Source organism: Chrysoperla carnea, chromosome 3, assembly GCF_905475395.1.
Source record: "Chrysoperla carnea chromosome 3, inChrCarn1.1, whole genome shotgun sequence".
In the NCBI taxonomy this organism is placed as follows: domain Eukaryota; kingdom Metazoa; phylum Arthropoda; class Insecta; order Neuroptera; family Chrysopidae; genus Chrysoperla; species Chrysoperla carnea.
The window spans coordinates 85,723,247-85,751,216 of NC_058339.1; the positions used below are offsets into that span (position 1 = coordinate 85,723,247).

The 27,970-nt window shown below is 30.0% G+C and overlaps 1 protein-coding gene across 5 annotated transcripts in view; it reads left to right on the forward strand.

Moving 5' to 3' along the window:
- LOC123297011 (serine/threonine-protein kinase tousled-like 2) overlaps nt 1–27,970 on the forward strand; it is a 271,600-nt gene that overhangs the window by 107,319 nt on the left and 136,311 nt on the right. For 3 of the 5 annotated variants that reach the window (XM_044878764.1, XM_044878766.1, XM_044878763.1), the window contains exon 3: nt 25,578–25,663. In XM_044878764.1, the coding sequence (XP_044734699.1) occupies nt 25,578–25,663 (86 nt within the window). Of the gene's footprint in view, nt 1–21,773; nt 21,832–23,237; nt 23,256–25,577; nt 25,664–27,970 lie in introns of those variants that run through there. The other 2 variants (XM_044878767.1, XM_044878769.1) reach the window with 2 other exon arrangements.

Sequence of the window (27,970 nt, forward strand, 5' to 3'; positions counted from 1 at the left end):
TAAATGCAAATTGATATTATGGAAAAGTACCGACTACCGAGTACAAAATTTAAAACAAAAATTTTTATATGAAATTTTTAGTATGTACAGGACGAATCAAAAAATAATGGCACAGTTATCATTTCCTTGGAGATTAATTTTGGTGATCGATTTCTCGATTTGGCGAAATTTGTGACTGAAATGTGAAAATTATAAAATTCCTTTTTCATTTTTAGGGCCCTTAATCCTACGTGAGCAAGCCCTATCCAATATGATTATGATTTCTTAGCCTCATGATACCTGCGTTTTAAACTTTCGGTTAGTAGAAATTTATAACAAGCGGAAGACACTGTTTTCGTTAAAAATCATGTCTTTATATCAACCCTTTTGACACTTCTTAATACTTATGGTCTATCATACAGATAGCAAGACGCATATATCGTGGTAGACGCTAAAGCAAAGGAAACTTGACTATTGACAGAGAAAGAAAGTTCCCGAGAAGGGAAACAAAGTAACAGGGAAAGAAAGTTCCACAAATTCATTTAATAGACTAAGGTTACTGATTCTAATTTTCACTTTTTCTATATTGTGCTAACATTCACATTACCTTAAGAATGGTTTCAAAGACTATAAATTTTCATTACTCGATTTCACAGAAAATAAATTATGTGATCAGTACATAATTCGTGGAACATTCTGTAATTGTTATAAGATAATAATATTAATACTGAACGATATGACGTCGATTTGTCAATCGACACATTTCGTTTCCATTCGACTTACATTATTTTTATAAAATGTACAAATAACAATAGTAGCATAGGCCGACACCATCTTTCTTTTTTTTTAAGTTTAAATGTTAATGCTAAAAATAAAAATTTTTATGTCATGATAATTTAGTCACGTCTTAATTAATTGATTTTAAGTCAATTATTGTCTAGATGATTTATTATTAATTATGTTTTGTATCTAAGAAGGAAGTTATGTCCATAAATTAGCAATTTGTAATTACTTAGAACAAACCTCAGCTACCAAATTGGCAATAAAGGTACAGCTTCGCCTTTTAAAAAATTTGCTTTTATATTTAACTATTAATTAACAACATAATAAAAAATATTTTTATTTCACGATCGGGCGGGCGTCTTAATAGATTACGGTCAATTACGGTCGCCCGCTACCGCAAAGTTCTGGGAAGACGGAATATAAACCAAAAAGTCGGGAGATTAAAGGCCGGGTTAAATTAATTTAATTATATCTATATTGAATTTGTCTGAAAATGAAACAAATAATTATCAAAATATCGGGAATCGGAATTAATTTGGTCTCTCCCGATCAAATTTGGAAAAGTAGTAACGATAAATCCGAGATTATAACTATTCAGGATAATCATTACTCTAAGAAAATCTTTTCACAAAAGTTGTTCTCAGGTTACTTTTAAATTGAACTTCAGAATCTTCGTTTTTCGAAAAATTGTTCCCCACAAATACTCCATATGACTTTAATCAAAGTTACCAAGTAGTACCCCCCTCTCCAAAACATAAAAATTTTATATACAAGTTTTCATTAGATAATACTTTACTTATAAGTTATTCCCATGTGTCGGTTAAACCTTCTGATATTTGTCGGTAGTGTTTTTATAGCCTTAATCTGACCTCTTATTGTAAAATAGGTTTATCTAAACAATTTTTAATTAAATATATTTTCAATAATTTTTGTTTACGTTGGAAGATTGAAACACGTGAAAATTGTGGGAGTTAACCATTGGCGTCTGGCCCATACTGGTTCGCGATATCCACAATACTTCTGGTGGATAGTTCTGTTTAATACTGTAATATTACTTATGTTAACATAGATACTGTAGTACCTGTCTCTATACCATACAAGCATTGCTATAAACGCCATGCATTTTTTTCCATGCATATGCTTATTATTTGTGTTTTAATTGATGCGTTGTAAATTTTCTAATGAAGATCAATCAGGTGATGTATGATTTGACCAATCAGTGTTAATCCGCTGATTATGGCATTTTTAAAAGAAGAAATGTCAAAGCGTGATTAACACTTATTGGTCACATAATATCAATTGAGCGATTCCAATTGATTAATACTACTTAGTTGAAAAGGCACTGATCAATACACGGAAAATATCCTAATCTGAAAAATACATCAAATGAAGTTCGTATTTTTAGTCTATAACAAATTGATGACGATTAACATAATTATCTGGAGCTCAAAACACAGGAGATTGAGTAATTATTATTTTAAGGATCATCGCCTATTTTTTAGTTGTTCCGGTTACGGAACCCCAAACTCTCACTTGAAACATAGCTAAGAACACTCCTCATTAAATTACCTTTCAAACGAAACAAAAAAAATCCAAATTGGTTTACCCGTTTATTCGCTACGATGCCCTTATAACACCTCTTTTTTGGTTCAGAGGTTAAAAATAAGAATTTTTAATGATTTAAAAAAATTAGTAAAAGGAGAAAAATTAGTAAAAGCAGATTGCATTGCTTGATACGCGAAAGAGGTACAAAAAAGGATTATACATCCTAGAAGATTCAAAAAAATTAGGAAGATCCTTGCTGCGAAGAAAGATGTAATGCATCATCTTTATCGAAATATAGTCGAAAACTGGAAGTATAGAGCAGTAAAGACCCTAGAACCAGGACCTTTTCATAGGTATATGTATAATCTTCCTTGAAAATTTAAATTTATTGCGGTTTCAATCCTTATTGGCCTCTTAAATGTTCTAAGATAATAATAATACACAACTATAAATGAAATAAAAATAAATTTTTCTGAAGTCAATTATCAAATAATAAATAACTTGTTTAATTTAGTTACCACCAGAGGCGTACCACTCATTATGTGTTGTAAAACTAAATCATACAAATTAATGTTTTATATAAATAAAATCGCGGGTAAATTTGTATTTGTAAGTAGATAAGAGGGCGTGGTAGAACATTATAGTTTTCATAGACTGTGTGTTGTTTTGTTTTGTGTGTTATGTTCGGTTGTTTCTTGTCGCGTCGCGTGAATCTCTACTGTTTTCTCTCCTATCTATTATACTTCTAGCTTGACTTCGATCGACAATGTGTAAAGAGACGAACGGATAGAATGACGGACATAAATAAAAAAAAAAAAGGTGGTACAGTGTGTGTATTCAACCATCATGCTCCATAGTGAGTCAAAATCTAGTAAGTATCTGAGCTGCGTTCAACGAAGTAAACTTTTATGTATTTAGTTTGTTGGTTTGTATAAGTAAGCGGCAGTCTGTGTTGAACATCGCGATCGTTTGATGGCGTGTGCTAGGCTGCTTACTTATTTCTCCTATGTATGTAAGTTTTATGTTTAGATGAGATGATACGTTTGAATTCGTCGGGAAAATTTTCACATTCAATTTTTATACCATGTATATATGAAATATACATAGTATATTAAGTTTAGTGCCAAGTTTGTAACGCTTAAAAATAATGATGCTAGGAAAAAAATTTTGTCATAGGTGTTCATAAAATCACCTAATTAGTCCATTTCCGGTTGTCCGTCCGTCTGTGGACACGATAACTCAAAAACGAAAAAAGATATCGAGCTGAAATTTTTACAGCGTACTCAGGACGTAAAAAGTGAGGTCAAGTTCGTAAATGAGCATCATAGGTCAATTGGGTCTTGGGTCCGTAGGACCCATCTTGTAAACCGTTAGAGATAGAACAAAAGTTAAAAAGAAAAAAAAGTTCCTTATCAAAAATTAAACAACTTTTGTTTGAAACATTTTTTCGTAAACATCACTGTTTACCCGTGAGGGCGCCAATTAGGCGGAAATTTTATAATATGTACTATACTTGATTATCAGTTATGTATGTGTCACAAGTTTGTATGTGTAATGTGATAAAGAAAGCAACACTGACTATGCATGGTATTTCAACAATTAACTCAGTCAATTGTTTGTTTTCACTTGTTACCTCTATATATAGTCGCAGAAACTAAACACTAAAAACGGTCAAAGGTGTAATCAAAATTGATTTATAAGAAATGAAAAATATGCAATTTGCATAAATATTAAACCGTAAATATATATTTAAATTAACCGTAAATATACTAAGTTCAAAATTCGGTTAATAATGATGAAAAGGATTTCAAACTTGTTACTCGAGAACTTTTGGAGTCGGTGAGCACGAATATCGCTTCAGAGTTGGTCTACGAGATACATGGTGCTCAGGGTAAACGATATTCCCATTGTCTTCGGGAGTTTTCGAGAAATTGGTTATATAATCGATCCAAACTCGTTACTCGGGGGTTTTTGAGGTCGCTGAACACGAATATCGCAACAAAATATTACGAGAGAGCCAGGCACCGCGGAGATCGCTTTTGTCGCGATATTCGCGAAAAAACCAAATGGGAAAATTTCCCAATGAATGCAAATTTATTGTCTTACCTAATTATTTCCTAAATTCATGTAACGAACGATAGCGTACCGACGACGTTTCACACATTTCTCTTAAAACCGACATTGTCGTCGATCTCAACATTTTACTATATACTACATCACAACCGAATGAATGACATTTATTTTATACATTTTGGTTAAAATTTTGTGAAACATGTGTGCGGTTTTGACTTTGTGGTTAAAGTTGTTTTAATTTAATATAATTACTTTTGAATGGTGGTTGATTATTTCTTTTTTTAAATATTGGTAGCAATTTACCGATCTATAATCATTTTAATCTCTTTGATGTGGTCTTTTCTATGGTTTCTACTAACCATATGATAATGGGCATTCAATCAGGTGTTTCATATTTCCATATTTTAAGAAAAAGGAAAAAATTTATTTGATTGCAATCCAATAGTCCTATAAATTGACATTTGCTTTAAATTGAAGTATAGTCATATTTTATTGGAAATAGGAAATCATCGGAAACACTACCTAAAATATAATTAAATCATTCTTTGCGAAAAGTGAATATTCTTTTTCTACCATTTCAATTTTGCTACATATTTGTTTGAACCTTAGTATTGATGACTAATGGTTCATTCCCGGGTTAGGTCAATTGTCATTAACGACTGATTCGAAAAGTTTGCCCAAAGAAACAAGAAACGAAAATTCCGCATCCATTTATATCGGAAACACAACCGGGAAGTCCATTGGCAGAAGCTTGAAATAAATTAACTTTTTGGCTGTGCTGCCTTCCCACTAGAACGACAGATATTCCTTACAAGTCATAGAGTCGGAAGAACAAATGAATCTGTTTTGGATTCTTATAACATCTTGGCTCACAATTCCCTTTGATTTTACCGAAAGTCTAGGAAATCTTCCTAGAAATAGTTTAACAATCTTGTTAAAAGTTTAAGCTACGTTTTCTTTGTCGAAATTCCTTCCTTCAGGAAATTTTTAGTTTCATATAAATCAATCCTTATCCACATTGGAACAATGATTTTCTACTGGTTCATTTTCTTAAATGTTTCTATTTCATCAGAAATCTATTATCATTGATTTTTTAATTATTCCTACTAATTATGAAAAAATGACAGTTTGGAAAATATTAAATCTTATTATACCTATTAAACTAGGTTTACGGAAACATCCGATTATAAACAGCGAACAACCCCGATTTCAATGATAAATATCCGTTATATATAAAAATTATTACCCGTAACTGTGTATATTCAGTTATATTTTTAACTTCCATTCAAGACATTTATTACCAAAAATAAACCACACAAAAATTTATAGCTTTCATAACCAACATCTTATAAATATGCATGAGAACTTGACTAAAATTTTTATGTAATTGAAGGATTTATGATGTAAAACATAGTTTTTTTCACGGAAATACATCAACAAGTAAATGAAAATTTGCATTTTGATGATAGATGATGCATTTATTATGGCATCATGTTATGAATAAAACAATTATTAAAAAAAATTAGGTCACGTTTGTCAATTATATTTATAGGATTTATAATGCATGCACTTGTAGAGTCGAGCTTTTATTTAACACGTTGATAAAGCAATCAACAGAAAACGTTTTTTGCAAGGTGATATAAATTATAACATAGTGGTAAACCAATGAAAATAATTGACTGAGTTAATTGTTGAAACACCATGCAAAGACTGTGATGATTACACTATCACATTACACATACATACATGTCACACATACATAACTAATATAACTAATATTTCCATATAATACATACTATACAATTTACGCCTAATTTGCGCCCTCACGGCTAAACAGTATGTTTACGAAAAAAAGTTTCAAACAAAAGTTGTTTATTTTTTAATAAGGAACATTTTTACGTTTAAACTTTTGTTCAATCTCTAACGGTTTTCAAGATGGATCCAAAACCCAATTGACCTATGTTGCTCATTTACGAACTCGACCTCACTTTTTACGTCCTGAGTATGCTGTAAAAATTTCAGCTTGATATCTTCTTTTGTTTTTGAGTTATCGGGTTGACAGACTGACGAACGGACGGACGACCGGAAATAGACTAATTAGGAACCTCCAAATTAAAACTGTATGGTGCGAATAATCGTTCACGTTTACAAGTGTATATTTCTCATGCAATCAAGTCATATCATTCGCGTTAAACAAGACGTAATTTAATAATCGTAAAAACGAAATCTAATAAAAATTTAATGATTCTTATCAAAATAAATTCTTTTATTTCAGTTGTTGAGAACGATGGTAGTAATGCAAAGCACCTTACTGCTTTAAAAAGGGTTGATGGACCTTAAATAATGAGCACTACAAACACAAAAATTGTTGATAATAATCTGACAAATTAAATGATAATAATAATGATAATGTTTATAATGTGCATCATTTATGTAATAAAAAAAACCTGTATTTGTGAAAGATATATACACTGTGTTCACTTTGGAAATGATAAAAAAATAAAAATGATAGAGTAGTGATGATGATCGGGTCGGGTCGCACCGTCCGCGTCCGTGCACCGTACACGAAGCAAAACACAACAACTAAACAATATGTTTACTTGAAATGACTACGTTTAAAATAAAATGACCCATAGTTTTTAGTTAGCTTTTATAAGCGATGATTTTTATATATTCAAGTATATGTATTTATAATAAATACTGGAAGTCACTCTCTAAGCGACAATAGTTCCGCCAACATAACAGCCAGTAGCTGTATGGGATTCACACACAAACTAAAAAAATCCTGGCGATTATTGAAATCTTGAAACTGAAAAGGAAAAGGTAAACTTAAACTGCGACCAATTTAATCAATTGTACCTCTATCGCTTTAAAGGTGCTACCAGAGGTGCTACAGATTTAATGAATTTTAGAATATTATTGGACGACATTTCATTTATTTGTCTTGAGTAGAGATCAGTCCATCCCAAGTGATGGTGTCGTTTCAGAAAGAAAATCTCACACAGAATGTGTATTCCACAGTTCTCCGTTTCATGACAAAGTATACAGAGACCGTTCTCTGAGATTGTGCTAGTAAGTTATAATAATTTTTCGCTAAAACTTTTTTCCCATGAAAATTTGTTTATAAGAGTTTTTGAATGATTTCGTCCATGAATGTTTGCCAAAGAGAAGTTAGACCGAATTATCTCCTTATCCATGTTGACTGACTTTGTTTTATCACTTCAGGTGAAGAATTCTCACTGCACGGACAGAAAAGTGAAGTTGTTTTTTCAATATGTTTAGAAGTACGCAAAATGTGAACGTTTCAAATTCCTAATAAAACAAAGCGAAGGATATAGGTTAGTGACGTCATTGTCCGATATCATCATAGCGATAAATACGAAACTTTGTTTTGCTAAAAGGAGACGGACAACAACTTCTTCGTTTTTTAATCAATTTTAATTTCCCTTTCAAATTTTGTCAAGGTATCAAGTCTAATTTTATATTTTTATGCGTAATGTGGCAAATTCGCCATCAGGCACTACCGTAGTTATCGATTTTGGAAAAACATAAAATTTCTCTTTACGATTCTAATACTCTACCGTCTAGACGTAAAATAGGTACGGCAAAGTTATATTAATATCCAAATTTTTATTAATATACAGCTCCAAAGCTCCAATGTTTTGTTTGATAAGTTTTTCCTCCTTATATCTTAAAAATCACTGAAATTGTATAAAGTATTATTGTATTGTATTGTATAAATTATTTCAGTTCCTCATTTTCTCTTTTAAGCCTTGAATGGGCCTGAAACAAATTCGTCGAATCACTTATCCTTATTTCAACCCTCTTCCCATTTGCAAACCTTATACTTATCATTTTCCAATTCTAGGTTTTTCCATAGAATTCTTGGCGTGGTCGACAAAACTCTGGCTGTTTCGGAGAAATGGAAAACGAATTGTTCGATATGATAGCTACAAATCTTGGAAAGTTTAGCCTGTTCCCGTCTAAAGCAAAAACAGGAAAATATTACAACTTGTCCTGAGATTTTCACGGTCTATAATGAGTTATAAGCATGTCAATTTAATGTTTGTTTATTTTTTGCGTTCGATTGGGATTTGAGGAAGGACAACCCGTATTTATTTATATATAATATATATAAATGTATGTATTTATTTATATAAAACAGTCAGTACATATAATGGTTATTTTACCTCTAGTAGTGCCCTTGTCGTTGTCAGTATATATAATGCCTCATACTATACTCCCTTTCCCTCCCACCGTTCCCATGTACATATACTCTCATAGCTCCTTTTATGTATTATTGTATGTATTTGTATATGAGTGTATGTATGTATTATACAAATACATATCATGGCGGACGAGGGCCGAGGACGATACAAATGTACTGACGAGTCTTACTGAATCGATTTCATCCCAGTAGGTTCTTGCCCGCGTTTTGCTAACTGGTTGGTTTTTTTAGATGACCAGAGCAAAGAATCACAGTTTAATGTGAATTATATTTATTATTATTATGTATTATTATATTCATTGTGCGCGATATAAAATCCAAAGTATTCGATTGATTTGAGTATCGATATAATCATCGCGAATCGTGTGATGAAGACCCGAAAATATTATACGAGAGTGTTATGTAAGTGTAACAGGTTCATAATATTTAAGTTTAGTTGTAAGAAAGAACAACATTTGATCTTATCTAAAACAATTCTCTATAGACTTCCATCTATTCACCCTAGCTTGAAAACCTTTTTTGACATATTTAATCCAATCGCTCTGCTCTCTGCTTGTAAAGCTTATAACAAATACAATATATGCTGTTCTTCTAAATCAATTCACCTGCAGCTCAGAATATGCCTTCATTCAGTCTCTTAATTGACGCCTTAGGATCTACAATTAGGGCCTAAATATATATGGATGAGAAATCTTCAATATTAAATATGCTTAAAATGTTAGATAATCCTCAGAATAACCAAGACTATAACATTGGCTCTTATAATCAACTAAGAGGTCTAATCAATATACCTGTAGTACCGATAAATATTTGGTTAAATTATTCATTTAAAGGATTAGAAAAAAGCGACAAATTACTCAGAAGTTGGGACTCGAACTCGGGTTCTCTAAATATCCAGTATTGAAAGTTACCAACTCCGCCACAAAACAGAAGTGTGTTAAGTGTGCGTTAACTTATTAAAGTGTATGGCCTCATATGTTAAGTAGTAAAATGTGTTGAGATGGAAAAAGCTATTAAAAGTGTCATTCATGAATGAGGGACTTTAGTCCACAAAAATTTGACAAAAATTTAAAAATTTGGTTTCATAATACAAATACATAAGATTGTATTAATATTGTATTCATGGCGATTATACGAATTAATCCGAATCAAGGTATAATCTTTATTTAGAAATATACCTACAGTTGGTATTGATCCATTTTTTACCCAAATGAAATTGGACAAAAAATGGATAACCTAGAAATATTTATACGCGATTGGTATAAGACAGAATTTAATGATTGTAAAACTAGAAACTAAAGAAGTTACTAGAAGTGTCCACGATCTACTTTATAATCAATATATTATTTCTTGAACATCTTGTCTTTCGAAGAATTTCTATTATCGTGGATATATTTCTCTCGAAAAGGTTTTACCGCTTTATTAGTAATTGGTAAATCTGGAATAATTTAACTATCCAATAAATATAATTCTTGTGAAGATTTTGGAAATACAGTGGAGTCTCGATAATGCCGCCCTTAATAACTGGAAAAAAGTTATTCTTAAGAGAACAGGTTTTCGTCAAAAAACCCATTCCGTTTGAGAGCTAGGATACCAAAGGCAGGCATTAAAATGAATAGCTAGTCGACTTTTTCTTTATTTCGTGAAAGGTTCCAATATTAAAAATTAAGAATTTGTACAAAAGATTAATACAAAACAATAAGGCGGAAAATATATCCGTTCATAATGGATTTACGAGAACCCATATCATGATATTAATATGAATTTCTAACAGTTTTGAATTTTCATTCACATAAAAACTTATCTTGAAAAAAAGCACTGATTTTGATCATTTAAAAACAAAAATCGTGCGTTACAAAAACAATTTTCACTATCATAACAACCATGTGTTAAACTAAACGTGAAATTTCATTTGCCATGCCATATTTTAAAACCTATTATTATTCACATGAAGAGAAATTGTGTTATATGAAAGTATAAAAGCAGCCGGGATCGATGCGGCGGCAGTTACACTTTACTTCCGCCATCGATGCCGGAGACGGTCATGACAAGTGACGTCATAACAATCTACCCTTGTGTGTTGCCGCCGGTTCTGTAGTCACCGTTGTGTGTTCATCAACTAACTGCTTGCTTAATGTTTTTAGATTTATATTCTTTCTATTCAATTATAATAGAATGAAAATTTTATTATTTGGTTTTTTTGTAATTGTGTTATCCCATTTATTGTTTATTGAATTTATTGGTTTATCACTGTCAAATTCGATTGAATGGATTTTATTTTCGTTGACGCCAATTTTTTTTAAGCATTTCCACGTTTCATAATATCGTTTGTTGTAAAATTTAAAGTTTGTTTTTGCAGCTTCTGAGTTATAACAGCACAACTTCATTAAATGGGAGATAACATTAAAATAATGACAATTTGTCAATATACGGGGAAAGGGTCCTTTTCTAGGTAAAGAATTTCTTATTGTAAATATTGCCAAAACGCCTGCTTAGAAAAATTGGCAATTTGACAGCTGAGGGTTAAGGATTCTTCATGATTAAAAATTTATGGTGAAAAATTACTATAACCAGCGCTAGATTTATGGGCGTGCCGTCATCCCGTTTCGAGGAAAAAATATCTAGAACCACTGACTTTATTGCAACTACAATAATCCTATTTTTATCGAAAAAAAGACTTTCCTGCTATGAGTGTATTGAAAAATTATAAAAACTGCCATAACTTTAACATTCTACCATTCAATAACTTTCTGGCGTTAAAAATTACACCATCTTGACTTTTAAAATAATTCTTAAATAACTTAAGGAAGTGAAAACAAACAATTGACTGAATTAGTTGTTGATATATCTTGTATAGAAAGTGTTGAGTGTCAGTGCTTGCAATGTCAGTTGAATGTCATTTCTTAAAAATTAGAAAAGTTTGAAAAACCAACACAATTTTCGCGGCTGGTAGTTGAAGCTACCTGTAAATTTTCAACTCCCTATTTTTTTTATAGTTTTGGAGAAAATGGACACCAAATGCTTTGATAAATATTTCATGTACAGGGTATAAAAAGATAAAACATTTTGAAAATCACTGACATAAAATACGTTCTTTTAGCATAGGTACTCGAATACAACAATTATTTGTGTGAATATTAAAATATTTATCCCCACCATTTTAAAATAAATATAAATTGAAGTATTAAAACATTATAAGACTTTTGTTTTACACAAATAATAATATCTAGGGTGAAATTCATCATTTACTTATACTTGCCCATGTACATGTACGTATAAATAATAAGGACGCCATATTTGAAATACAAAATATTGTGTAGCTAAGGTATAATAATAATAATAATAACTCCTTTTACTCAAATACTACTCAACTTTGTCGTAATAACATCTACAACAAGTATCTCTACATTACCACCATCATGTAACACCCATATACACATATGTGTCATTCTCCACGAGCTTTTCATCGCATTGCTGCAACACCAGAGCTCACACGCAAATAATCACTAAACAGAGCATGCAAGTATAGTAGAGATACCTTCAAATATGCAACCGAGTTAGTTAGTTCGTGTAAATAAGGTTGTGATATGCATGTGTACAGTTTTGTTCAATTAAACAGAAGTTAACTGTGTCAAAATGTGGGTCGAAAAAAATGTCATTCCCTTCAGTTGAATCCCTAAATACGTGGTATCTTGAATTATTTAGACTTATGTTATTTTTTAGACTGCGTAAGTCGTAGCTAGTAAAATATAATGATGTCGTAGTTAGTAAAATCCAATCGCGCTTTTCTACGTCGACATTTTAGTAATTAAATCCTCTGTATCACGAACTACTTGTTAAGTCAAAGTTCACTGTATTTGAAAGTTAAGTTTTTTATTCATATATGTAATAACATACAGCTTTAAATCGCAAAACCGGTGCATATCCGAGGAATTCGAAAATATTATGACAAAAAATAACGTAAATATGGTTAAGTATCATAGAAGCTTCCCCTTGAATTGAAAAATAAACCAGATTTAAGTGTGTATGGATTATTTAAAGTAATTAGATTAGAACCCAGAATCATAAAATTGAATATTTTTCAGAATATCTAAAAACGATTTGGAATAAAAACTGTTCGTACGAATTTTGTGCCGAAATTCAAAAACTACTTCCTCAATTAAGGTAGTACCAGCATGAAATCACTTTTCGACAGATTTGGCCGAATTTTTTTTCTCGGGTTTATAATAGCTTTATTTATGAATTCCTAAAATTTCATAATTTTTGACCGTTTAGATCGCGAGATATTTAAAGACAAAGTTCGCGATTTTGAGGGTCATGTCCCATTTAAATCATGTAAAATGTCCGGTCTCTCCAACTATTTTTTATGATATTATTATATATTGAAGAAAAAGTAGAAAAAAATGTTTATACAATACAATTCTAAAAAAAAAATTTAGAAATTAATTTTCACTTTCGAGATATTAATTTTGACGTAAATTGATCGAAATTGGGACGTTGGCATAATTATTTCCCATTTTAAACGGTCAAAATTTCTGAAACTTTGGGAATTAATAGTAAGCATTATTAAATTCTTAAATTTAATTTTTCGTTAAATTCTGTCGAAAAAAAAATTGTACCATTGCTTTAACATAGAAACTGCAAATACCATGCTGGAACATCGTTAAACAAAGATGTTTTTACATTTTTTAAGTATCCATCATTTCCGTAAACTTTGATCATGGCGAGTCGAATAAGATCATTCCTGAGCGTTTTTAGTGAATATTGACCTTTGATGAAATGGTACACGAATACCTCAATCATCACGAAGGAATAAAATCATCCCTATCACATCTGTCACGTAAATTTGATATGGGGCATATAAACCCGACATATATCATCAACCATTGATAGTCGAATTAAAAATTCCCTACTAGATTGTTCTGTTTTTGTTACAATGGAGCCCTAATGTCAAACATGTTCATGTCTCGTCTAGCGGATGTTGGATTATTTCCACTTTAAGATTATTCTAATTTTAAGATCACGACCAAAATGGGCAGAAATGAAATTTCGATCGAATTTGGCGACCATTTATGTATCACGTCTTTTGAAATTTTTTTTAGTTTCTGAAAACTGGTTTTTGTGTACAAAGTTTCAGATTTATACCCAAATGAATAGAACAGTATCAGTACTAATCGCATTGCTGGGGTATAACACGATTCTCGTAAAACTCTTCACATTTTTTTTGGAACATAAGTGTACAAAAATAGTCCAACAATTTCTATATCTTTAGCTCTATAAATGTTATATTACATTCAACCGTCTATTAACTAAATGCACCCCCTTTTATAATAAATACTGTGTTTACGTTATCACATGATGATGACGGCAATGAACGGACTACGGACTCCGTACTTGGTTGGACTGGACGTGGTTGTGGACGACGGCATCGACCATCGCATGTTAACCATCCATGTAGTGGGCCATTTAATTACTTATATTTTATATGTTTATTTGCATATTATTTCATAATTATTAACTAGTAAATCATTGTATAATTTTCTACCATGATATTATTGTTTGAGTGTATTCCATATCCACTACAATGAAGCGCCATTTTAAGCCAACTTTCAAATTATAATATGCTTTATAAATGCATGTTACTCAATTTTGAATGAAACTAGAAATTCATAGGTTTTCATTACAAATGTATTTTAGAATTCCAAGAATAAGTAATTATTTTTAACGGGTGTGTTTTAGAGATTCATAATTGTAAATTAAAGTAGAACAAATATTATAAGAATATAGCAGGGTAGCAACTTTTAGTAAAAGCCATAAATTAAAAAAAAATAAATACATATATTTCAAACTTTGATAATGAATTAAAAAACGAAAAGTAATAATAAAATTTGTCAACATCTGGCAATAATTTTCCATGTGGAGTTCTCAAAAAGCTATAAAAAAATTTCCACCATCATAAATTCTATTTACGGATCCTGTACTAGATTGGTCGAGTTTATAATTGAGGTTGATAACCAAGCGACCTGAAAAGCCTCAAAAAAAGAAGGTTTAATATTGTGGGAATGTCGAATAATATCATATCATCTTTTCTGAGTCTCTCAAATTCCACACTGATCTGATTATGGGTACATTTAGCATAAAAATTCTTCATAAAATCTTGATTATGCTCTATTTACGGCAGTTAATTAATGATATTTAAAAAGAGAATTTGGGAAAAATACAGTATTAGTGGATTTTTTGAAAAAGAATTGTAGACAATATTTTCTAGGTTTTTGTTTTTCTAGAAAACTTAATTATTTGTGAAAATCACTTCCTTTTATTCAAATTTTTTAGTGAAAAGAAAGTTTGCACAAGTCTGTGAAAATATCTGCAAATAATTACGAAAGCAGAATAAAATATTGATAATGAACCAAACACAATAAATTTTGAAACATGCGTGTTTACGTGTGGGAGTCATATTCATTTGCTGAGAGTGTGTAACTAATTTTAATTATTCGAACGTTATACAACGTAAACAATATATTTATTGTTGTTTAATTGCTAATCAATAAATAAATAGGCTAGTTTTTCCAGTATTATACCTATACTTTATGCCTATTTATTTTACATAGTTAAATTGATTTATGTTTTGATTAAAAATATAAAATAGTTAACCCATTTTGATTCATGTATTTTTTTAATTTAAAAAATTTTTCAACATTAATTTAATTTGTCAACAGAAAACTTTAATTTGGTTCAAATTTTAATCCGCTCTAATAAATGTGAAAAATATTGCAATTGAATTTTGAATTATTTTCTCATCCACCTTACATCAATCAAAATCACGAACAAAATTTCCCCTCAATTGTATGCGTTATTTTAAAGTAAAAATTATTTTAAAGGTAGGTAAATTGTAGAGCTGGTTCGGCAGTGCCGATACTGATTCGGAAGCCGAAGACACATTGTGATACACTTTAAATCGACCCATCACAACTATTAAATTATTTTTTTTGTGACGACGGGAATCGAACCTAAGTCACTAAACATATCCACAGTGCAGCCAAAATTTAAGTAATTCACTTCATAATTTAATTGTAGGGATTTTTGGGTTCGCTCGTTACAAATTTTATATCAAATTTACGGAAATTTACCACTGCAGCCCTTTTAATTTCTTAGAGGATCCGTGTAGCAAATTTAATGATGAAAAAGCCCTATCTAGAAACTTTTTTTTCGAATTTTTGACACATTTTTGGCTTTTGATCGCACTGTGCCGCGTACGGAATTGATTATGCTTCAACAACCGAAACCCACAAGGTTTGACTAGTAAAAGTAAAAATATTTCTAAAAATACACATTTTTTAACTTACGATTTTTCTTACTCGATTTTTGAATTTCTTGGGTCAAAATTACCTTATAAACTGAGTTTCATCAAATTCCGAAACAAATAATTTTTTACGATTTTTTCGAATTTTTCTAAGGGATACCCCTTGAAAAAATTGCAAAAAATCGATACAAATTTATCGTCTCCAATTTCGATAAATCTCTGTATATAAGGTAATTTTGACCCAAAAAATACAAAAATCGGTTTCATTTAACGATTGGGCGAATAATTCTCGAGATAATACCGGAAATCGATCCGAAATATCGTTTTTTTTCGAAAATTACACGGCCAATCGGCAAATAAACTCGATTTTTGAATTTCTTGGGTCAAAATTACCTTATGAACTGAGTTTCCTCAAATTTCGATACAAATAATTTTTTACGATTTTTTCGAATTTTTCTAAGGGGCACCCCTTGAAAAAATTGCAAAAAATCGATACAAATTTATCGTCTCCAATTTCGATAAAACTCTGTATATAAGGTAATTTTGACCCAAAAAATACAAAAATCGGTTTCATTTAACGATTGGGCGAATAATTCTCGAGATAATACCGGAAATCGATCCGAAATATCGTTTTTTTCGAAAATTACACGGCCAATCGGCAAATAAACTCGATTTTTGAATTTCTTGGTTCAAAATTACCTTATAAACTGAGTTTCATCAAATTCCGAAACAAATAATTTTTTACGATTTTTTCGAATTTTTCTAAGGGGTACCCCTTGAAAAAATTGCAAAAAATCGATACAAATTTATCGTCTCCAATTTCGATAAAACTCTGTATATAAGGTAATTTTGACCCAAAAAATACAAAAATCGGTTTCATTTAACGATTGGGCGAATAATTCTCGAGATAATACCGGAAATCGATCCGAAATATCGTTTTTTTCGAAAATTACACGGCCAATCGGCAAATAAACTCGATTTTTGAATTTCTTGGTTCAAAATTACCTTATAAACTGAGTTTCATCAAATTCCGAAACAAATAATTTTTTACGATTTTTTCGAATTTTTCTAAGGGGTACCCCTTGAAAAAATTGCAAAAAATCGATACAAATTTATCGTCTCCAATTTCGATAAAACTCTGTATATAAGGTAATTTTGACCCAAAAAATACAAAAATCGGTTTCATTTAACGATTGGGCGAATAATTCTCGAGATAATACCGGAAATCGATCCGAAATATCGTTTTTTTCGAAAATTACACGGCCAATCGGCAAATAAACTCGATTTTTGAATTTCTTGGGTCAAAATTACCTTATAAACTGAGTTTCATCAAATTCCGAAACAAATAATTTTTTACGATTTTTTCGAATTTTTTAAGGGGTCATAAGGTCATTTGGGTCTTTGCTGCGTAGGACCTATCTTGTAAACCGTTAGAGATAGAACAAAAATTTAAATGTAAAAAATGTTCCTTATAAAATATTAAACAACATTTTTTCTTAAACATCACTGTTTACCCGTGAGAGCACAAAATTGTATAGTATGTATGTTATGGTTACATCAGTTATAGTATCAGACAGAGTAATCAACACTGTCCATACATGGTATTTCGACAATTAACTCAGTCAATTGTTTGTTTTCTCTTGTTTAACTTATTATAATAAAAGTTTGAATTGTCGATGAAAAATAAATAAAACTTTTGATTTTTCAAAAAAAAGAAATATAATTCTTTTATAAGACTATTAGTTTGATCTTTTCGAAACAATATATTTAATAGTTCTACAAGTTGAACGTTGGAACGTTACAAATGAAGTACAAGTAACCCTTATGTACATTTTATGTCAATGATAAATTGTTTTAAGTTAAATACGACATTAATGATGATACTACGCATCAATGTCAACTTGTCTACAAGGCTGTAGCTCGATAGTTAGTTTTAGTAGGTACTGTATATAACATAATAAGCCCGAATAATATACCCTTCTATAAATCTTAGTTGTTCACAGTTTATATTAATATTGATATATTGTTTTGAAATTATTTTGAAAATCATTACAAATTGAAAATTATTTTGACATTTACAATGCACAGATTTTATTATCGTATTTAATTTGTACAAAATTGGTTGGAAAATCTTGTTGATAAAATAATAAAAAGCCATTTTATGTTACTTTTTGACAGGTTAAACAAATTTTTTAGCACTCGAATAACAGAAATTTTCCGATCTAAAATCCGTATAATATTAACGACAAAAGTCAAATGAGGCAACCACGTAACTATGAATGTCAAAAACTATTATAATAAACTGAAAAAACAAGATTAATCTGTTTTAAAAAGCACTTACATAATCAGAAAAAAAGAACGAGAGGTGTCGTGGGATACCTGGTAGGAACTATGTTCCTTTCGTACAAATAACATTATTAGTAATTAATTATAAATATTAATTTTGTGGTACGCTACCTTGTAGGCTTAATGTAATTAGTTTCTTTTAATATTTTTTTTATTTATTTTTCTCTGTCGATACTTATTGCATTTCTGTACTTTGGTAATTTTAGGTTTAATTTTATTTTTTGCACAATTCTGTTTGCATATCTGTGCATTGGAATTATTGGCAAGTCGAAGCGATTAAAAAAGTTTGAGTTTCGTAGGTAACCTATTTGTCGGATTTTGGGATCTGTTGCACTTTTTGTGGTTTTACCTCCTAATCAGCAAATAAATCATAACGCACGATAAGGAACATAGTTCCAATATACAACCAAACATTCTCCTACTTTCTGTGGAATTGTAGCGCATGTCAGGTACAGGCTGTTTACAGCTAGTATTTAATAAAATTTATGTTACTGCCTACAGTTTTACTAAATAATAAAACTGTTTATTTACTACAAATTTCCTGCTATTTAACTATACAAATATAAATCAAGTGCATATACTTGATTTATTAATTTCCATGCCACACAATGCTTTTAAATGCAAGTCATCATCGTAATTTAGTTATCTAGGTCTGTTTTATTACAAATAGTCCAATCATCATAGGGTTTCACCTCGGAATCTAACGGAATAATCTGAAAACTTGTGCAAACCTTTATTTTGAGAGTACAAATGTGTCTCAAAAGTCAGATCGCAAAAATAGGTTTTTTGAGAATTTCTCGTTTTCTTTTGCTTCAAAATCGTATTTACATTTTTTATTATAAAAGTTGTAAATGATAAAATTCTCTACAAATTTCGTTAGAAATTTTTTTATATACGTTGAACCGTTTGTGAAATAGAGGCCGTAGAAGATACTACATGTACCTTAGTGCAAGATCAATCGTAAATCCTAATCTTTTATACTTACGATCTTCTATATACCTTTAAAATTCTTTCATTGCTTGTATGACGTTTTCGGCCTAGTGAACTTTTCTTATTGGAAATGGCTTTAAAAAATTGCTGTAGCAAACGGTGTGGTACTACCAAAATATCGTTTCATTCTTCAGCTCTATTTCAAATTTGTAGAGAACTTTATCCTCTACAGCTCTTATAATAAATTTTTAAACCTGACTTTTGCTTCCTTTGACTTTGAATATCGAAAGACGCTGACACGTTACCTACCATATGTGACTTTTGAGACAACATTTATATTATCAAAATTAAGATTTGTACAAATATTCAGTTTATTTTATTAGATTCCGAGGTTGAATTCTTTTTTTTTTCTGGGCTAAGATTAGTGGATTATAGCAAATCAAAAATTAGCATTTTAATTTCTAAATAAACAGATATCTGTTTCTTTACGGAAAATTCACGTTTAACGATGCAATGTGCAATGTAAATTACTAATAAAATTACTAAGCTGTTCAAAGGTTAAAATCACACTCAATTCACATTTCTCAATTTATCTAGTAATTAATAACAGGAGTAATAATCATCCATACAAAAATGTTCATAATTTGGTGGATTCTTTTACCAAGTTCTTGGAGACCCAAGTCCTCAATGATTAGTCAAATCAAGAAATGCCTTCTGCTAAGAAAACCAATATCTCAGTTTATAGTGTACTGTTCGGGACCCACTTATATTTTGAGGGACCCACTTGCGGTACCCCTCTTATATTTTTTATTATTCGCATTTGGAGAGTGGTATAGATAACAAAATTCTGAGAAGATTTCTTAGTAATTTCGATGTATTAAATATTATTAGATATTTATTATTAATTTTGTATAATTAAACAGACAGCTTTGTTAAATATCGTTTTTAATGTTGAAATTCCTAGATTTTTACCTGATTAAAAGCTTTTCCCAATAATTTGCTTAAGCTTTTTCGTAGTATTACTCATACTCAAATTCTAAATTAATTAATTAGTATTTTATTATGTTTGATGCACTTTTGGCTATAAAAATGATATTATAACTATCATAAATTATCCAACTGTTATTTTAATGAACAATAAAATTATTTTTATACTTACCTATAAAAATAGTATGTTAATTTGTGATGTTTAGATCGTTCTTAAACTAAAACAAGTGAAATCAAACAATTGATTGAATTAATTGTTGAAATACCATGTATAGACAGTGTTGATTACGCAATCGTTTGTTTTTTACATCATGTAAGTAAAAAACGATAGTCACTCAGACATACATGTCACACACATATAACTGATATTCTTATATAACACGAACTATATAATTTATGCCTGATTTGCTACCTCACGAGTAAACAGTGATGTTTTCGAAAAAATATTTCAAACAAAAGTTGTTTAATTTTTTTAAAAGGAACATTTTTTATATTCAATCTTTTAACGGTTAACGAGATGGCCATATTAGCCTATGTTGCTCATTATTGTTGAACATGACGTCGCTTTTTACATCCTAAGCACGCTAAAAAAAAATTTCATCTTGATATCTCTTTTCGTTTATGAGTTATCGTGTTGACAGACAGACAGACAGGCAACCGGAAATGGACTGATTTTTAGGACACTTATAGCAAAACCTTGTTGGTACGATCAATATTTTATCAAGCGTTACAAACTTGGGACTAAACTTAGTATACTTTGATATATTTGATATATACATGGTATAAAAATAAACATTCGTTGCATTTTTTTACCTCTTATACTATAAATTAACCTTTTCCAAAGAAGATTCATATGCTTACGTATTGCTACTCAATTTTTCAGCTAGACAACAGGTTGCTTAGTTTACTTACTTATGCCCTTTTTTGGTATTTAAAGGTGTTTAAACAATTAATCTAGTTAATTGTTATAATTGTTTTTGGTTAAATATAATTATTAACTATTGGATTTTAAGAACGCAAAAGGGGAATTTTTACTAATATAATTCGTGGAAAAATTGATATCAATTGATAAAATATAATGATTACATGCGCTGTGTATAGAGGTTATATGAAGTTTTCAATATAAAAAAAAAGTATATTTAATTATGCAATAATTTAAATTAAATATTTATGAACAAATAATGGAAGAATTTATCATAATTTTACTGAATGAAAACTAATATAAAAATTTCACTTGTCTTGCTGTGTCAAATCTGTCGAATGTGTGTTATATCGAGGCACTCCACACATAACAACTTGTATAAATAAATAATACATTATTATAAAAATAGAATAATAAAAAAAATTTTCCATTCACTTAGCATTGTAGTTGTAAACACCATACAAAAAATTATTGCATACGTTTGACTAAATCAATTTGAATATTCTTTTAAAAATTGTTCCAAAAATTTTCTATTTAAATCAAAATTTTCTACTCATCAAATCACTGTGTGTGAAACCATAAAATAATTATTAAATTTTTATCACGACACCGTAGTTTTGAATGGAGTGACCTTGAATACATAGATGTGAATTAGTGAATCAAAATTTTATGAAAATGTGAAATAGCGTTCAAAGTGTGCGATTATGATGTTGCCAAGGCAATTTTCATCGACAGGTATATAACTTGTTTATTTTAAATTAAACTGTTTTATAATATTGGGTGGCCTAAAAAATCATCACTTTGTTTAAAATGGATGAACTTTCTCATTTCCTTAAAAATAACAAAGCGTGATGGGCATAGAAGCGAGTGCGATGTTTTTTCGTTCATTTTCTGCAATTGATTCAATAAATGTCCCGGTATATTCTATTCTACTTTTCAAATACCTTCATAGCATAAACTACAAAAGTTATTAGGAGTCACTTGTCGATTATCGCATTAAATTTTTCTAACAATTTGTTTTAAGGATCCCATTGTAGAACAGCATCGTGCTACTAGCATCCAATTTCTGGCATTTGCTCGGTTGCGATTGTATCGACATTCTGAAGTATTTTTAGATCATCCAAAGTTCTAAAAATCTACCAATTGCTGCATCTTCACAGCATGAACTGAGCGATTCCGATAAACTGTTGGCTTCGATTTTTTCACTAGAATGAGATTCAAAACACTTTGCTGGGCCCATCTTAAAGTTGCCATTCAAAAGAGTGCTTCTAAGAATATATCTTGTGACTTGAACTTCACCCCCTAGATTGTGATAAATCACTACAGATCTCTGGATTTGAAAATTTTGTTATGAGCTTTGATTCTCTTGGTGATTTGAAAAGCTTTGGTTCTCTTAGTGATTTGCTAAGCTCGCAACACATATATTATTTACGTAACCACAATTCTTCATTACTTTCCTATATGTAATTAGAATATATTTTATTTATAAGTCACAAGTAGTTTTAAAACAATTTTACAAAAGAGAAAAAAACGCTCGACAAATAAAATGTAAAAGATCGTGAAACGTCATAATGTTAATTAATAATCGTATACCTTGTATACTATTCAATTAACATTATTACGTCACAACGATGTTTTACGACCATTTTTTTTGTCGGCCGTTTTCGTTACTTTTTGAAAAGTTGTTTTAAAACTGCCTGTTACTTTAAAATTATCATGAAAAAATAAAAATAGTTTTGTCAAAAAAAAAATTTGGGTCCAAATGCCAATTCGATGCCGAATACATTTTAGAAGCTGTCTTGACCTGAATTTAAAAAAATAAAATCGCTTAAAGTTTTTTCAGTTTCCTACAGCTTGGTGTCTTTTGATTCAACCTGTATATTTATATTAATTGATAAACACAATGTTGCCATATGTATTTGTTTCCACGCACAAGAAGCTACTCAGTGTTGTCATATTTGTAAGTGTATAATGATTGTTTTTCCTTTTTTATTATAAAGAATGTGTACAGTGTTTTATTAATTTCACTTCCACGTTCACAGACTAAAATGTAACTAAACTCTATGTTGCCATATTTTTTTCGTGATTATGTGATTACGATGTTGTATGATTGTATTTTCAAAAAAAATAATTATGAACAATATTCTCTCGATTTAAAGGTCATTTGTATTTGTGTAATATTTTTATGTATTTTTTTTAAATATAAATTAAAATCAATTTTGAAGATCATGTTATGAATATAATCAACACGTTTCAGTCATTATTATAAATGATTTGTCACTTATATACTTAATTTGGCTAATTTAATTCAATTATTATCGATAATTGGTTTAGTATTTTTTAGTAAGTATTACAAATAACGTTTTGCATTCTTTTATCGTTATTTCAAAAATGTTAAGATGATATTTAATGTTTTAATCTTAATTCGCATCTAATTTGACATTGTTCATGCTAAAAATAAATGCCCTAAACTATTATAAATTCAATAGTGAGTTGAACCGAATTTAAGGAAATGTGGAAGATAGTTATATCTTAAGGATGGATGGAGGTTTATAAATTAATTGATCCCTTAGGGAAAATATGAAACTACACGTTCAGATCATCATTAAAAAATTTTCTATATGAAAATCTGTGTTAATCTCCCTGTGTTTTTTTTTTTTATAAAGAAACAAGTTGTTCTCTCTTTCTGTCTCTTTTTTTCTGAAATGTTAAACTACGATCAAATTCAAATTTCCCGTGGAATTCTTCAAAAACCGTTTTAAAAAAAAGTAAGGTAAACACTTCGTCACCATGTAGGATGAGTTCGAAATGTTATCAAGAATTGGGAATCGAAACAGTCTTTTTTGGCGGGTTTTTTTGAAAATTTTGGAAAAAAAGCCGGTTTTTTGGGATTAATTTTCACTGATAACATTAAATGGGAAAGTTGAAGATAATTCAAAAATACGTAAAAATACTCGACCCTATATCTTTATCCATTCTCTAGCTATAAAGAATTGAAGTTTCGAAATTGACAAATTTTCTTCTCGGAAATGGCGGGGGTGGGGGTATAAAAATAGTATGAAAAGATAATACTTTTTATTATATTTTTTTCGAATTTGTATTAATAATAGAAACGGATCTATACCTTTTTGTTTTTGAAAATTGATGGACCGCCGCTGACAATTAAGGAGGTTAAGGACCAAAATGAACTCCCCGGGTACTAAATATCTACAAAACTTAAGGCATTTTTCAAAAATTAACTAAAATTAGATTTTTAGTAAATAATTAATTTTTTTTTTTAATTTTTTTAAATAAAACTATTAAAATTATTTTTAAAAAATTGCACTGGAGAGTCCCCTACTCATTGGGGTTACTCCATACCTCCAAGGCTGTTTGAATAATTGTAGCAATTTTCTGCGTCTTGAATTCCAATGTTGCAATGGTTTGGCAAGTGAAATATATAAGTATTTGCATACAAAAAAGTATTTGTCGTCACTTTTTTTTTGTCGATATAAATATCTAAAAATAATATCGTATATATTTTGTGATTAATAAAATTCTATATTTTTGTTTTATCTCAACCTAATAAACATGCGTCATTAAAATGTTATTAGTCATACTGGATATTGTATTTCTGTGTTTATTGGTTGCTTGACAATACTTTTCAGTAGTACCAACAGTTTTTTTTTTTTTCTAGTTGATTGAATTATTATATTTATAGATAATAAAATTATAAAAATTACCGCCGAAATACGTAAAATTTCCAATTACTGTTAAATACTATTTTATAAATATTGGCGGAATTAATTCATTCGATTTGAATTTGTCAAAATGAGAATTTATAGCTTCCAACGGATTTCAAAATTATCATTCATTTTTTAAATTCAAAGTTAATTTGTTTGAAAGATATTTTGATAGAGAGTTTTCTTAGCTATAATTCAAAAACAAGTTTGGGGTTCCGTACCCGATAACAATTACAAAAGAGGTGACAACGAAGAATAAATTAAAATCGGTCCATCTGTTTAGGATTTCTTTAAATTTTTAATTTAATATTGTATTTAATTTGTAATTCCCATTCATCCTTCAGGATGGAAGTAGATATATTACTAGTCTATTAACATGAATTTTGATACAAATCAATATTGACAAATTTAAATTAATAGCTGAAATAATGTTGTTAATATCCGGAAATGACATACCTTATTATAATACTGAACACACCCTAATATTCCATACATCAAATTGTACAAATTATGAATTAGCAAAACATATATACAACATTCATTTCGACAGCCATATTTTACTACTTAAATTAATATAATAAATTAATATTCATTCATTTTGATTTATTTAAAATCAATCATTTATAAAAATAAATAAAAAGATTATGAAGGGCATCAATAAATTTAGAGTTAAGGTATTACATAAGATAAACATTGTTGTATATCAACAAAACTTTATTAGGACTATGAAAATGGTGACACACACCATATTTGTTACAGGCGCTGGCGTGAAGATGGAACATTTCCCGGCCGCGCTGGATCCACGAAAGCAGGAGCTGTTGGAAGCCAGATTTCTTGGTGCCAGGGTGAGTTATCCTTCATTCCTAGCACAATCACTAACTAACGGATCCAAATTTTGATTCTACTAACAATTTTGTCGATTTAATTTTTTAATGTAAAGTTACGACAAGACACGAAAGCGGTCGTCATACAACAAGGAAGGAAGGCAGATCAATATCCAAAATGTAGCATCCTCAAATGTATACAATCTATTTCATTTTGCGATATATTGCCTACCTTCGTTGTTGTGTAATGTCCGGCGAGACATCTTCGTGTCTGGCCGCATCTTTACATTTACTTACCTATTATAACTGAATCAAGAGACAAATTATTCAGATCTTTTTCTATGTATCCGAATTTAAATAGAAGGAATTAACCAACGAATAAAGAGCCGTTTTTGCCCTTTCCCCAAATAGTTAAGTAATGTTGGTACTCGTATATTACAAAAAATCCAGTTTCTGAATTTGGGGATCTAAAAGAATATTTTTCATTCGTATAATTTTTTATTCTATGCAAATTTTTCTGGAGAAAGAGGCAGCAGTTTCTTTTAACCCCTGTTTTGGAATTAAGCAATCAAAATGGTTTTGTTTACCTTTCTGAATAATATCTGTTAGTATTGAGCAGAATTTTTGAATTTTTCCTTCATCAAAAGTTCTTACATTGGAGGCAGTCACATATATTTTATATGGCCTCGAATCTAGACCAGCGTTTCTCAACCTTTTTTAAAATGTGGACTGAAAAATGCTTGGAAAAAATTTTATTGGCCGGTAATTTTTTTAACAAAAAATTTTTAGGATGTATTATGAAAAGATACTACATAAAATTAACAATAAATTTTTTTGAAATTCTTCTTTGTATGCTATCGATTTAATTTTTTAATTTTTATTTTAATCGATTTAATTTTATCAGCACCTGCGGCTCCAAATATCTCTGATTTTAGCAATGCGAAGTGCAACTGGATATGAGCATTTTAGTAGTGACTTATGAACAGCAAAATTTTATTCAAATGCTTTTGTCTGTAATTATATTCTTGTCTCAAAATATTCACTCGGTTTATTTATCGGAATGTTAGGCATTAATTAAATGTCTTAAAATTTTCGATGATATCTTGCTGTTGTTTCCCACAACATCGTGACAAATGACAAACAAATAATAGTTTTATTTCATAATACGGTAGTTGCCTGATGTCGAATTTGCCATATTACGGATAAAAATGTAAAGCTAGACTTGATACTATTATATAAGCATTCAAAGATTGTTGTCCATCTCCTTTAAGCAAAACAATTTTTTATATGTATCTCTATGGTGATTTCGGACAATGGCGTCACTAACCTATTCTTCCGCTTTGTAATTTTAAACGTTCATTTTTTGCATTCTTCTAAAGATTTTCAAAAACCAACTTCACTTTTCCGCCTGTGCAAATTCTTTTCTTGAAGTGGTAGAAAATTTTAGCCAAAAAGTCTATTGAATGAATTAAAATTTTATTATTAAATTATTATTTTTCAGACATGTGTTTTCCCCAGATACTGCTCAAGTAGACTTCAGTTAAGAGCATCCAACTGATTGCCATGGAGTAGAACACTTCGTTTTTGACACTGCAGTTTCTTGGGTGCTTGCTTATCTCTCATGAGTTGTCATAAATCGGCTTGAATAACAATTCTGGCTAGAACATTTTTTTCTATTGCCCACTTACTTACCAACGTAGATAATAATATATAAGAAGCCTACGCCTCGTGTTAACTAAAATCTTAAAATAAAAGTTCAATCCTTAAAGAATGAATGATCATCCACTGTTTAACATTAATTTTATGGCTCATCAAAAAAATCACAAATTGTGGATAATACATGAGATGATATTTAATGGTCTTTAGAGGTTACATATCAAGCCACAGCAAAAGTTAACGCACACCACACCAACCATGAACCATTTGGCATCTACAAATGGGCATTATCAACGATCAATAACATAAAAATAATATTTATATCTTTGTGTGTACATACAAACATACCACATTTTTTTTTATTTCGTTTGGTACATTCAATTAGTAGAATAGCAAAACAAGTTAACTGTCAACAGTTATAATCGGCGGGTACTACTATGTGTGTTTTGTAAAAATATTGTGTAAGTTATTCGTTTATTCGCAGTACGATATTTATTTGTGTAAGAAGGTATTATGTACAGAGAGGACTGCTCGCTAAATCTGAAAAAGATAATTAATATCCTAACAAAAGCTTTTTAATAAAAAATCTCTTTTCATCCGACCAGTGCTGCATTTACAAACTGTTGTTGCGCGTAGGCGGATTTTTGGTGGAGGCCCACTTAAGGGGATTTA